General features: G+C 45.6%; 1 protein-coding gene across 2 annotated transcripts in view; it reads right to left on the bottom strand.

Annotated features, from left to right (window-relative positions):
- The window catches only part of GRAMD1B (GRAM domain containing 1B), a 275,856-nt gene extending 263,598 nt beyond the window's left edge, over positions 1-12,258 (bottom strand). For both annotated transcript variants that reach the window (XM_031936710.1, XM_031936709.1), the window contains exon 1: positions 11,881-12,258. In XM_031936710.1, the coding sequence (XP_031792570.1) occupies positions 11,881-11,906 (26 nt within the window). In that variant the 5' untranslated portion in view covers positions 11,907-12,258. The remainder of the gene's footprint in view (positions 1-11,880) is intronic.
- Between the last annotated feature and the right edge of the window lie 1,043 nt (positions 12,259-13,301).

Raw genomic sequence — 13,301 nt, 5'->3', positions numbered from 1 at the left:
GCTCTGTCACCCAGGTTGGAGTGCAGTGGCACAATCTCAGTTCACTGCAACCTCCACCTCCCAGGTTCAAGCGATTCTCCTGCCTCAGCCTCCCAAGTAGCTGGGACTATAGGCGTGCATCACCATCCCCTGCTAATTTTTGTATTTTTAGTAGAGACGGGGTTTCAGCATGTTGGCCAGGCTGGTCTCAAACTCCTGAAATCAAGTGATCTGCCTGCCTCAGCCTCCCAGTGTGCTAGAATCGCAGGTGTGAGCCACCACACCCGGCCAAGAACTTCTCTCTTGAAGTGACTTCCAGGGGTCCTTCACATCTGCACTTCTGAAAGTATGACTAATCTTTGCTGTTTTCCCATTTTCTCCAAGAAAAGGGCATTCTTTATTTTCCTTTATGGGTTTTTTTTTTTTTCTTTTTTCTTTTTTGGCGACAGGGTCTCACTGTTTCCCAGGCTGGAGTGCCCAGGCTGGAGTGCAGTGGCGGGAACTCAGCTCATTGCAACCTCAGCCTCCCGGGCTCAAGGGATCATCCCACCTCAGTCTCCTGAGTAGCTGGGAACACAGGCACACGCCAGCACACCCGGCTAATTTTTGTATTTTTAGTAGAGACAGGGTTTCGCCATGTTGCCCAGGCTGGTCACAAACACCTAGCCTCAAGCAATCCACCCACCTCGGCCAACCAAATTGCTGGGAGGGCAGGCATGAGCCACAGTGCCTGGCCACACTTTATAGGGTTTTAATGAAAATTAAATAAATCGACAAATGTAAAATACCTAGCGCCAATGTTTGGCAAACCATGAATATTGGTTCCCTTTTGTACTTCCCTCTACAAATTTAATCCCTCAGTTTCCTTTGTTTATTTGTTCTTACTTTTTGCTAGATTCTGTTACCTTCCGAGTTCTCAAGTTTCTCTTAGTTGTCTCTTCTTCTTTCTATATTTGCAATCTCTCCCTACCTAGATATTTCTTATTTATTGATAAACATATTCAAGTGATTTCTTTCTTTTCTTTTTTAGAGATGGGATCTCGCTCTGTCCCCCAGGCTGGAGTGCAATGGTGTGATCACAGCTCACTGCAGCCTCAACCTCCTGGGCTCAAGTGATTCTCTCACTTCAGCCTCCCAAGCAGCTGAGACTGCAGGTGCGTGCCACCATGCCTGGCTAACCTTTTGCATTTCTATTTTTGTAGATATGGGGTCTCACTTTGTTGCCCAAGTCAGTCTTAAACTCCTGGCCTCAAGTGACCCTCTGGCCTTGGCTTCCCAAAGTGCTAGGATTACAGGTATGAGTCACTTCCCCCAGCCTGACTTCCCTCTTTTGAAAGCTCAGTTTTTTTCTTTCTTCCCCTGTAAGTTGTCATTCCATCTCCTTTTGTTTCTTTCAAATATAAAGTGTAGGGAGCTCAAACTCTCAGCTGCCTTCAAGTTCTAAACTCTGCACAATGTTTCTATCTTGCTCCTATCCCATCTTCTTCCCCTGGGGCTTCATTGACACTATTTTTTACCAAGATAATGAATGAAACCCCAAATCTTCACTCCAATGGCCTCTTTCCAATCCTCATCCTGCTCAAATTTTGATTTCATTACCTTACTTATTACCTTACTTTTCTGTCTTTCTTTCTTTCTTTCTTTTTTTTTTTTTTTTTTTTTGGAGACAGAGTCTCTGTGTCACCCAGGCTGGAGTGCAGTGATGCGATCTCAGCTCACTGCAACTTCCGCCTCCTTGGATCAAGCAATTGTCGTGCCTCAGCTTCCCAAGTAGCTGGGATTACAGGTACGCACCACAACGTCCAGCTAATGTTTGTATTTTTTGTAGAGACGGGGTTTCACCTTGTTGGCCAGGCTGGTCTCGAACTCCCGGCCTCAAGCAATCTGCCCACCTTGGCCTTCCAAAGTGCTGGGATTACAGCTATGAACCACTGTTCCAGCCTTAACTTAACTTTCAATCCTGCCTTTTCAGTACATTTTATCTTCAGTTATGGCCATTGACCTAGTTCAGATAACATCAAGCTAGAATATTAATGCAGTCTAGGGCCCCTCCTCTTTCTTTCTTTCTTTTTTTTTTTAAAGATGTGGTTGTGCACTGTCGCCCAGGCAGGAGTGCAATGTTGCAATCTCGGCTCACTGCAACCTCCACCTCCTGGGTTCAAATGATTCTCCTGCCTCAGCCTCACGAGCAACTGGGACCACAGGCGTCCACCACCACGCCCAGCTAACTTTTGTATTTTTAGTAGAGATGGGGTCTCACCATGTTAGCCAGGCTGGTCTCGAACTCCTGACCTCGTGATCTGCCTGCCTAGGCCTCCCAAAGTGCTGGGATTACAGGTGTGAGCCACCACGGCTGGCCCTGGCTCCTCCTCTTTCTTTCTACAGCCTCCATCATCCACCTGTTACCAAATTTTGATGACTATTCTTTAAAGTAACTCTCAGATCTGGATGATACTTTCTAATCTTTCTTGCCAGAGTCCAAACTCCATCAGGTCTCATCTGGACCACTCAGCAGCCCCCTTCATGGCATCTGGACATAACTTTGGAATGTCCTTGTTTCTGTTCATCTTCCACATTGCTTCTAGAGTTATATTCCTAAAAAACTAATCTGTTCTTCTTACCTTCCTGCTAAAAAAAAAAAACAAAATGATGTTGCCTCGGTTAACTACAAGCTGCATAACTGGACCTTCACAAGTGGCTCCAACTCATCATGCCGGCCTCATTGCCTCTCTTACAGATGCCTTAGAGTCTGACTAAATGACTCTTCGCCAACACGTCAAGTACCTCACAACCCCATGTTTTCGCACATGCTATCCCATCTGCCTGAAATACAATTTCACCCTTCTCCGTCTGGATCACGCCTACTCACCTTTTAGAACCCAGCTAAAATATAACCTCTTCTGAAAAAGCCTTCTCAGATTCAACTGGGCTTTTCTGCTCACTGCTTTGGACTTGGTGTTCCTATGACACTCATTCTTACCTCTTCATAGTCATTAATAAGGTGTGTGACTCTTCTGCTTTATGTTTATCTTCCTTCCTAGACCGTGAGCTAGATGAAGAAAGAATTATGTCTTATTCAACTCTGTATCCTCAAGACCTACCTTTTTTCTATTTTTGTTTTTGTTTTTGAGACAGGGTCTTGCTCTGTTGCCCAGGCTGGAGCACAGTGGCACAATCATGGGTCGCTGCAACCTCAAACTCTTGGGCTCAAGTGATCTTCCCACCTCAGCCTCCCAAGTAGCTAGGACTACAGGTGCATGCCATCATACCTGGCTAAGTTCTTTATTTTTGTAGAGAAATGGTCTCACTATGTTGCCCAGGGTGGTCTTGAACTCCTGGTCTCAAGCGATCCTCCCACCTTAGCCTCCCAAAGTGCTGGGATTACAGGTATGAGCCACCACACCTGGCCATTGTTTCTTGTTTAACAAATGTTTGTTGTAATAATCAAAAATGATAATGTGGAAAAAATGACAGAAATAAACAAGAACAGAATAATACTGGAGTAAGAACATATTACACCTTGTCCACAATTGGCAGAGATAAGATACCCCAGTAGAAAAGAATAGAAGACAAGAGCACTTCACCAGTGCCCTGAAAAACCTAGATTCCAATCCATCAACACACTTCTTTCCATTGCCCACGGAGGAACAAAACCCATAGAAAGTACGACTGTCTGTGTTCTTCTTATTCCTATTTCATGCTTGTTTGTACTGTCTTTTTTTTTTTTTTTTTTTTTTTTTTGAGACGGAGTCTCGCTCTGTCGCCCAGGCTGGAGTGCAGTGGCCGGATCTCAGCTCACTGCAAGCTCCGCCTCCCGGGTTTACGCCATTCTCCTGCCTCAGCCTCCTGAGTAGCTGGGACTACAGGCGCCCGCCACCTCACCCGGCTAGTTTTGCTTGTTTGTACTGTCTTTCGTCTTCTCTAAAGATCAATTGCCAAAACTTGATCACAGTCCCATCATTTCAATGCAGTTATACAAGGTAGCCCAAAGGTTGGATACCTAAATTAAATCTGGCTGTTGCTAAGAGATATCAGGCTTCAGATAGAAAAGTCAAAACCCAGTACTAGCATTACGCACCCAGGTCCATGGGGCATGCAGGTGTCTTCAGAATTATACTTTAGGAGAAAGAAAAGGAATAGATAAAATTATGTTTTAAACCTAATTGTATAAGTTCTCTAGCCTCATCACAGTTGGGCCAACACTCAAAGAAAATAGCCCTACTGTTCCTGCTAACTTGTTCCTGCTTTTTGACATTCAGCTTGGGTTGATCTAACTGCTAAATAAAGCCATCAGCACAGCCTTTTTACCTGGGTGTGCACTTTCTCAGACAAACAGCAGGAAGTTCGTGCATGCAAAAGACAAGCCAGGACCAGAAATTAGCATTTTCTATTGATTGCTGCCAACGGAGTTCAAATGGAGGGAATGGCCCCAGCCAAGATGAAGAAAGACTTCAAAAAGCCAATTTATAGAAGCTTCAATCCTAAGAGACTTGCCTCTGCTTTCTTTTGGAAGTAGTGGTCTCCCTCAAATTCTGCTATAATTTATTTGCCTTACAGAAATTTATTTAAACACTGGTTCAGCTGGAGCAGGCTATGGGGCAGGAGTTACCTTTACAGATAATATACATAAAAAAGGAGGGAGATCACAGTTACAAGGAGCGGGTATAATGCCAACTTTTATTCGGCATTTTCTCTGACTTAGATGTCAAGAAAACTTGGCAGTGAGTAACATGTCAAAACCTAAAAGAAAGTCAGTAGGCCTCCAGAAAATTGATACAGGCTACTTCACTGTTCCAAATTCCTTTAATTCAATTTGCATGGGTATCCATATTTTAGGGAATCCCCTTATATATCAACTGCAATGAGATGCTTGTAGACCCCTACCTGCAGAGGAGGAGAACTAATGACAGATGATAGGAAAAGTTATAAGAAAAAGACGGCATTGAAAACACAGGCTGGCCAGGCGTGGTGCCTCATGCCTGTAATCCCAACACTTTGGGAGGCTAAGGCAGGTAGATCACCTGAGGTCAGGAGCTCGAGACCAGCCTGGCCAACGTGGCGAAACTCGTTTCTACTAAAAATACAAAAATTAGCTGGGCATGGTGGCACATGCCTGTAATCCCAGCTATTGGGGAGACTGAGGCAGGAGAATCTCTTGAACCCAGGAGGCGGAAATTGCAGTAAGCCGAGATCACGCCACTGCACTCCAGCCTGGACAACAATGTGAGACTCTGTTAAAAAAAAAAAAAAAAAAAAAAAAGGAAAAAAAAAGAAAAGAAAGAAAGAAAATGTAGGTTAGAATCTACAAGGAAAGTATGGTGTGGAAAATCATAGTTTAAAAATAGAACATTGGTTTGCCACTTACTGTCAATGTGATTTGGGGCATCCGGTCTCTAGGCCTCAATTTCTGCAACTATAACGTGAGTAATAATAGTTCCTTATGCAAAATATTTTTATGACAATTAAATAAAACAATAGAATAGTGCTGTAAGCAATATGTTGTGATACAAATGACATTTTAGTAGCAATAAAATAAGAATAATGAAGAGTTCAAAGGTGCTTTTGTTTATTGGCCATACTCATGAGAGAGTTAACCACGCCATCCTCACTAGGAAAATGAAAGACTTTGTATAAATTCTCTACTTCCAAACAAGTTGAGAAACTTATTTTGCAGGTTTGTTTTTTGAAAGACTGGAGCCTGAAGAGGTTCAGGGCCCAAGTACAGAGTCTGGGGAAAAACAACACATGCCAAAGCAGCAATGGGGACAGTCACGTTCAGCTTGTGGGACTGCCAGTGAGAAACAGTTCAGCTCTGGAGCATGGCTGAGCAGAGAGACCTGAGAGATGGAGCCTTATATCTGGGAAGCCATACTCTGAAAATGACAGTAGTAAAGGAAGTTCTGACCTGAATTTATCTTATTCCTCTTCTTCCTCAATGTGCATAAAAACATTCCTTGGCTTCAAAGCTATGCCAGATGAACTGTCTGAATCAGATAGGGAAGAACAAAGAATGGTGAGAGAAAATGCACATGGATGCCTAATTAGAGGAGGAAAAGGAAAGAAGCTTCTGCCTTCCCCTTAATGGACTGTCAATCCTGCCTTTCCTCAGGTATTTGAACACATACTCAGATGGCTCATGCCGATGCTCTCAGTCGCTCCCTGCGTCAGAGACGAAGATACCTTTTTATAGTCACTGCAGGGAATGGTCTCTGGCTAGTAAACCTGTTTCATTTCAGAGGGAAAGATCAACCACTACAAGGCTAGCTGGCAGGAAGAAGCGCTCCTTTCCGAGTCCAACGGTTCCACCCATCGCTCCCTTTGAAGTCAGACTGACTCAACATCATTCTTCATTGCTATCTAGTCTAGATACTGAACTTGTAAAAACAGCATTTTAAAGGTTAATCGCTGGGGAATTATATAACCCTTCAATATATAGGGAAAAAGAGCCCATAAATACCCTGTTAAACACAAACACGTGCATGGCAGTAAGAAGCCTTCTGAACAGCCTCACATTTTTACATCTACCCAACCAACCGTGTCCAATTAATTGGTCCCCTTAACATGCGCTGTTGGTTTATGTTTTTCTTTTCCTTCAAAGGAATGGTTATGTGCAAAGGGGCATGCATTTAATTGCTACTAAATCTTCTGGGACTTAAGGAAGTAAGTCCGTGTCTAAACCAATAAAATATCATCTGCTTTGTGTTCTCAGCAAGTACTAGATGTGCATCATTATGCTAGCTTCCTAAGCACAGTCCCATCAGCAAAGTACACACTAGCTTCCCTAACCAGACCAACAAATAGAGTGAGTGTCCAAATTCTAAGCAAGGCTTCCACTCAGGGCAAGTTCAGCCAAAGTGAGCCATTTTTAGCCGCCAATGAGATCTCCAAGGAGAACTGAACCACGAGTGCTCACAAAGTCTGGAATCAAACCCAGTGCCAAAAAAAAAAAAAAAAAAAAAAAAAGAGTATGAGAGGGGAAATGCTAAACTCCACCAGAATTCAGTTAACTGGAATTCTTCTTGCTAACAAGCTCAAAAGCCAGAGAACAAGGTTCCTTTCTGACTTCTGCCCACCCTCATCAAAGCAGTTCTTTACAAGCGGTTATCAAAGCCCAGGCTTCATGTCTGCCACTCTCTTGAGGATACCTTCTTATATGATTAAATAGAATATTATGCTAAATATTCAGCCACCCCAGCACTGGCTGTGTGGGTGGTGTGCTGGATAAAATCTTCATGAAAACGCCATCACGGGGTCATTTGTTTAATTTCCATTCTGCAAAATATAAAAATAGAACGAGCTGCCGTGAGGGGTTGAGGCTTGACAGCTTCAATGAGAAGCCTCCAAAGCACAAAAACCACGCTGTTCTGCTGGCTCACTTGCATTCTGCCTCTGCCAGAGGAAAACGGGAAAGAGAAAAAACCCGAAAGCAAGGTGCTGCTTTCACTTATCTTCTGCTCTTTTCCCCTCTTTGGCCTTTTCTTGCGTTCGCTTGCTGCATCTTCCTCCCGTTCCATCTGTTTCCTCTCCCTCCTCCTCCTTGGCTTTTGCTTCCTCTCTCTGCCGCCCCACCCTCCCCTCCCTCATCATTTCTATGTGTCATTTCTCTTTCTCTCCTTCCCAGGGACTGGTTCTCCTCCCGTGCTTCCTGCACCCTCACCAGGGCTGCCCTTGCCTTCCGGGGCAGCCTGTATCTCCAGGTTTGCTGGATCTCACAAACTTTTCTAGGAAGTGCTTCCTTCCATCCCCGCCTCTACCCCTTCCCCTAGTCCCAGACATGGAACATATCTAGAAAGATGGGATTTCAGAGATCAGTTAGATTGGATGGCAGATGAGCTGCAAAGATGACCTTTTTATACTTCCTCATCTAGATTAATATGTTTACTATCCATGGAGCTCAGCAACTCATGGGGTGGGGGGCGCAGGCAGATAGTACATCACTGGTCATGTGTTTTTGTATAAATCAATTTTTATTTTTATGAAGCTTTTTAAAGAAAATAAATGCAAGTTGCACTCTCCAGTTCCGACCCCTGCAGCCCATGGCCACCCCCAAATTAACCCTGTTGCAAGCTTGGCTCAGAAAGAAAAAACTTCTCTTTTACCAAAAGCTCCAGAGTTGTACCAAAAGCCCATGAGGGTGCTGAGAGGAGAAAGATACTTCCTGCTTTATGCCCATTAGGATCTCAAAAAGCTCTCACCATATGACCTAGTTTCAAACCAAAGGATTCAGATTGTTTTAAGCCAGTTAGAATGGCTGATGAAACCAACACACTTTAGCTCATTCAATATGCCTAGAATATGCCTAGAATATGCCTAGAATGGGTTCTTCACCTGTGGTGCTCGTGAACAACTGGAGATATTCCTCTCCCCTGCTGTAGATCACCAGCAACTTTCTGAAGATAACATCGCTGTTGGTTTAAGGAAAGCCTAAGAAGAAAGACGGTTAACAGACCACTGTGTCACAGATTCATCAATGTCAGCCCATCCTAGAAAAGTACTTAAGTATCTTATAGCTCTGTATATGAGTCTGCTGCCACATGGTCCACCATCTAATAAATTCTGTTCTCATCCTACCAAATGAGACTTTAATAAATTAAGGTGGCCCTCATAAGACCGTGTGCCTACTTACGATCCCATTTCCTAAGATACTTTCTCTCTCTCTTTCTCTGCAGTAACACTGTTTCCACTCCTCCTGCCTGTTATTGGCATTCATTTTGCAGATGTGCAATGCAGACCCATCAAGTATGAAGCAGAACAGATACTGGAGTATACCTTAGAAGTATACTTAGAAATCAGAGTCTGTATACACCAAAATAAAGGGTATATGGAACTCTTACAGCTAAAAGATATGTGCGGTGTTTCTGGTTTGTACATATTGATCAAATCAAGGAATGAAGGCTTTTCTTACCATTTGAAGAATGATCATGCCTAGACAGGAAAAGAAATGTGTTTCCCAATGCACCAATCCACAGGTGCAAAAGGGGGAAAGGAGAAGAAGAAAGAAAAACTCTTGATCAAGCTGAAAGATCCATGAAAAGCAAGAGTATAAAGTGCAGCAGACACCCCAGGAGAAAGTGACCTCTTCTGCAGGGCAAGCAGAATCGGTGATAATGCCTAGCAATGTTGTAAACAGCAGCCCAAAGCCACAAACACTGAAAACTGCATGCCACCTGTGCAAAAGCAGCAGACAGTGGGAGCAGCGCAGTGGAAACACCTCTGGAATGCAGCTGCAGACCTGGGGCTGGTGATTTCAGTGACAAACATACATATTACAGATGTGTATATTGAGAGGGGCCACCAATGAGCTAATCTGCCAGGACATCAAATGACTACTATGGTGGAAAAGCAAAGACTGGAAGGAGATGGCAGGGACAAATGCCATCTCCTAAGAAGGATGTGTTTTCAGCCAAGTGCAGTGGCTCATGCCTGAAATCCCAACACTTTGGGAGGCCAAGGTGGGCGGATCACGAGGTCAGGAGGTTGAGACCAGCCTGGCCAACATGGTGAAACCCCATCTCTACTAAAAATACAAAAAATCAGCCAAGCATGGTGGCAGGCGCCTGTAATCCCAGCTTCTCGGGAGGCTGAGGCAGGAGAATCACTTGAAACTGGAAGGTCGAGGTTGCAGTGAGCTGAGATTGCGCCACCGCACTCCAGCCTACGCAACAAGAGCGAAACTCTGTCAAAAGAAAAGAGAGAGAGACAAAGGAAGGAAGGAAGGAAGGAAGGAAGGAAGGAAGGAAGGAAGGAAGGAAGGAAAGAAAGAAGGAAAGAGAGGGAAAGAAAGAAAGAGAGGAGGAGAAGAAGGAAGGAAGGAAAGAAAGAGAAAGAGAAAGAAAGAGAAAGAAAAGAAAGAAAGAAAGAAAGAGGAGGAGGAGGAAGGAAGGAGAGAAAGAAAGAAAGAAAGAAAGAAAGAAAGAAAGAAAGAAAGAAAGAAAGAAAGAAAGAAAGAAAGAAAGAAAGAAAGAGAAAGGAAGAAAGGTAGATGTTACTTCATTCCAGGCCTATGATCATTGAACACAGCTGATCAAGCATCCAAATTGGGCACTCACTTTTTGTGACAATGTCAAATTGGCACCCCAGATTGACTAGATTTTGATCAGTTGCTCATACTGGTTTCTTTCCAACACTGTCACCAAAGCACAGCCCCAAACCTCCAAAACCAAACAGCTTTTGAGCATGGATGGAAAAAACTAGAACTGCCACATGCCCTTTCAAGACCCTGGATCTCTTGAACACCAGTGACACCCAGCAGAACTCTTCATCCAAATTGCAAGGTGAGGATGAGATCTCCTGAGCAAGTTACAAATAAACGCGCCAAAGGAAGGGGCCTTCAGGCAAACACTGGAGACCTCGCTGTACACCATCAAAGGCAACTAAGGCTCTAAGATGCAGTGAAGGTGACATAAATAGGGACAATCAGTCCGAGCAAGAGACATGATCTTCGAGTAAGGAACAAAGACAGGAGGCATAGTTGAATAGAGGGAATAAGAATCACATGTCTACACTTTCCTGTCTAACCTCCTAAATATTATTAAATGAAAGAAAGAAGGGAGAGAGATAGGTGTGTGTTCCACTAGGAAGCAGGAGTGCCTCTCTTTGACTATGTCTGTTCCACAGTGAGTTTCTATATCAGATTAGGAGTACAGTGGGATCTTGGGGTAATTTTCAACCTATTTCTACTGCTCAGTTTCCTGAACTCAAAGAGAGAGCCCCAGCTGAGATCCGCCCCTCCTAAAAAGTTTCCGGGAGAAGGGCCCCTCATCCACAAAACACTACAAACACTATTTGTGTCTCCAAAAGGTGATGTGCCCATGTGGGCGTTGGCAGAGGAGAAAGCTCAGCCCCCTGCACAAATTTCTTTGTCCTCGCCCAGAGTAGTGGGAGTTTTACATCTGCTGCTGTCATGAAACATTTTATTATTTTTTACAAGCCTTTTTAAAAATTATTATTTCCTAGGAGGAAAAAAAAATCTAGAGATTGACAAGCATTCGTGATATGTACAGTCCTCCCACCCTACCCCTCTTCAATACTGGGCCTTGGGTGGAGTTGCCCCTCACAGGTGCTCCAGGCCCACCAGCAACGAAAGCCTGGGGGCACGCAAGCAACTGTTTGTTCTTGTTACTTTGGTGCCTGCATATCCTGTTGAGGAACTTTTTGAGGAATGAAGTTTATCCAGGCATGAGGTTGGCTGATGGATGCAAACAAGTTGTTTGGGCTCTAAAAACTTCATTCTAATGACCACACCTTCTCATTCCTTCATCTACTCTACAAGGGTAACTCTTTTCCCTGGGATGGAGCGTCTCACTTCCGCCCTCAGAGGAAATGAGAAGTGGAGCCTTTTCCTTGTCTCCTAGGTACCTCCATGATGGACACTTTGTCTTTTCGCCAAGTCTTGGACTTCTACCATGCAAGCAGAATAGGCATAGTAAGACTGATGAGGCAGCCAGGTAGGGAGATGGCAGCACTGCCCAGAACAAGGGAAGCCAGTGCTTCCAGTTCAAACTTTTGCCAGCAAGATAGAGAGAAGGAGAGGCAATCTCCACGCTCAACCAGCCCTGTCCCCACTACCTGTTCTGTGCACATCTCCGGTACTGAATGGAGAAGGAAGCCAGCTCAGCCACCTCCAGAAATTCATGGAGGAGATAATCTGTCTATCTCAGAGGTTTCCTGGGAACACCAACTCTCAGGTGCGGGACGCCTCAGCCAAACCATAATCCATGTTAATAGCTTTACCTGGCCCTCGGGTAACTTTGATGTTTCACTAAGAAAATTCGGATGTAACAGCACCCCCACCCCCTACTCCAATGTTTCCACAGCCTCCAGTTTCACCCGGATCCCTCACCATCACTCGGCTTCCATGTGTGTTTCTCCTAGGGCTCAGGAAGGTCAGGAAGTTCTTACCTGGATCTGCTGGGAGAGGCACTCATGTGGACACCCGGTCCGGGCGCGCGGCGGTCAGCAGCGTCCGGGGCACACCAGCTGCTGGCTACTGCTCACCACGTCTCCCCGCGAGCTTGGCTTTGCAAAGAGGAGAGCCAGTCCCATCTGGAGGAGGGGAGGAGGAGCGCGGAGCCTGAGGACACCCCAACCCGAGCGGCGGGGTCGCGCTGGACCCCAGCTCCGCGCACTCTCGCTGCGCCCTGGCGCGCTGCACCCTCGGAGCCGGGACGGCCGGCTGCTCCCAGGCGCGGCGGGGGCCGCTGGGGCGGGAGGAAGCGGAACTCCCCCGCTCTCCGTGGGCTCGGAGCTCCCACTGCCTCCGAGGCTAGGTGTCACCGCACCGCGTTCCGTCTTTCTCTGTCTACACTAATATGGGCCCCTCCCTGTGCATCTACGTTTCTTCAATGTCCGCCCCGACTCTACCTCTGTGGTTTCCGCTCCTGTCTCCGGCTCTCCGGTCTCAGTCCCTCTCTCTCCCCTTTCATTCCCCCTCTCTTCTCTCTCCGTCTCTCTCCTCCCCTCACCCTCCCTCTCTGGGTGAAGCCTGCTGCCTGGATTCTCCCGGTATTGCCTCGCTCCAACATTTAGCACTGCAGTGTAACTCGGGGACATACAACCAGACCGTTTGTTTAAAACCAACCCTTAAAATCAGACCATTAAGTTTAGTATGGAAACCAACGCCAGAAGCGCTGCTGCCTTGCAGCTAGGAGGAGACAGTAGCCCATCTGGAAACCAGATTACCATGTTCCACGGGAAGATATGGAAAAGGTGTAAGAAGGCGAATGGCAGAGATCAGCAGGAGTGCACAGGTGACCCGGAGGATGGGGAAGCATCTGGACTGGATAGTGTTGAAAGCATGGCACTGCAAAACAGGAGGACACCAAGGAGTCGTCAGGTTCAAAGCGCTCATTTTGCAGATGAGAAAACTGAAGCTCAGAGAGGTCCAGTCACACAGCTAGCTAGGGAAGCAGAGACTTGAGTTACCCCATTGCCAGGGCGTCCAAGTTCCCAAACCTGGAAAAGAACACGTTTACCTGGGACTGGGTGTTGGGTGGCCTGGGAGGTAGGGTTGTCAGTCTAATTTATGCCAAGGGCATCCATGTCTCTGGGAGGTTGCCTGAGCCCATGAAGAAAATGCGATCAGCCGATTTACAACACCCCACTCTCAGCAGAACCACTTCTAAGCCCTCTCTTCTTCTAGGAAGACCAGGAAGAATGAAAACCACCAGAGGTGCCACAGTGCTGATTTTGTTGGCGACCACTCTAAAAACCTGAAAGGACGAAATGACAAATCTTTCTTCATTGCTTTCTCCCAGAGACCCAGCTAACAAGATCTGCTTTATAAAACCCCCATTTTCCACTTATACTTTTCCATCCTCCTC

This window comes from Piliocolobus tephrosceles, chromosome 13, assembly GCF_002776525.5.
Source record: "Piliocolobus tephrosceles isolate RC106 chromosome 13, ASM277652v3, whole genome shotgun sequence".
NCBI classification, from domain to species: domain Eukaryota; kingdom Metazoa; phylum Chordata; class Mammalia; order Primates; family Cercopithecidae; genus Piliocolobus; species Piliocolobus tephrosceles.
The sequence above is the reverse complement of the archived record's forward strand: the minus strand, read 5'-3'. Positions and strand labels throughout refer to the sequence as shown.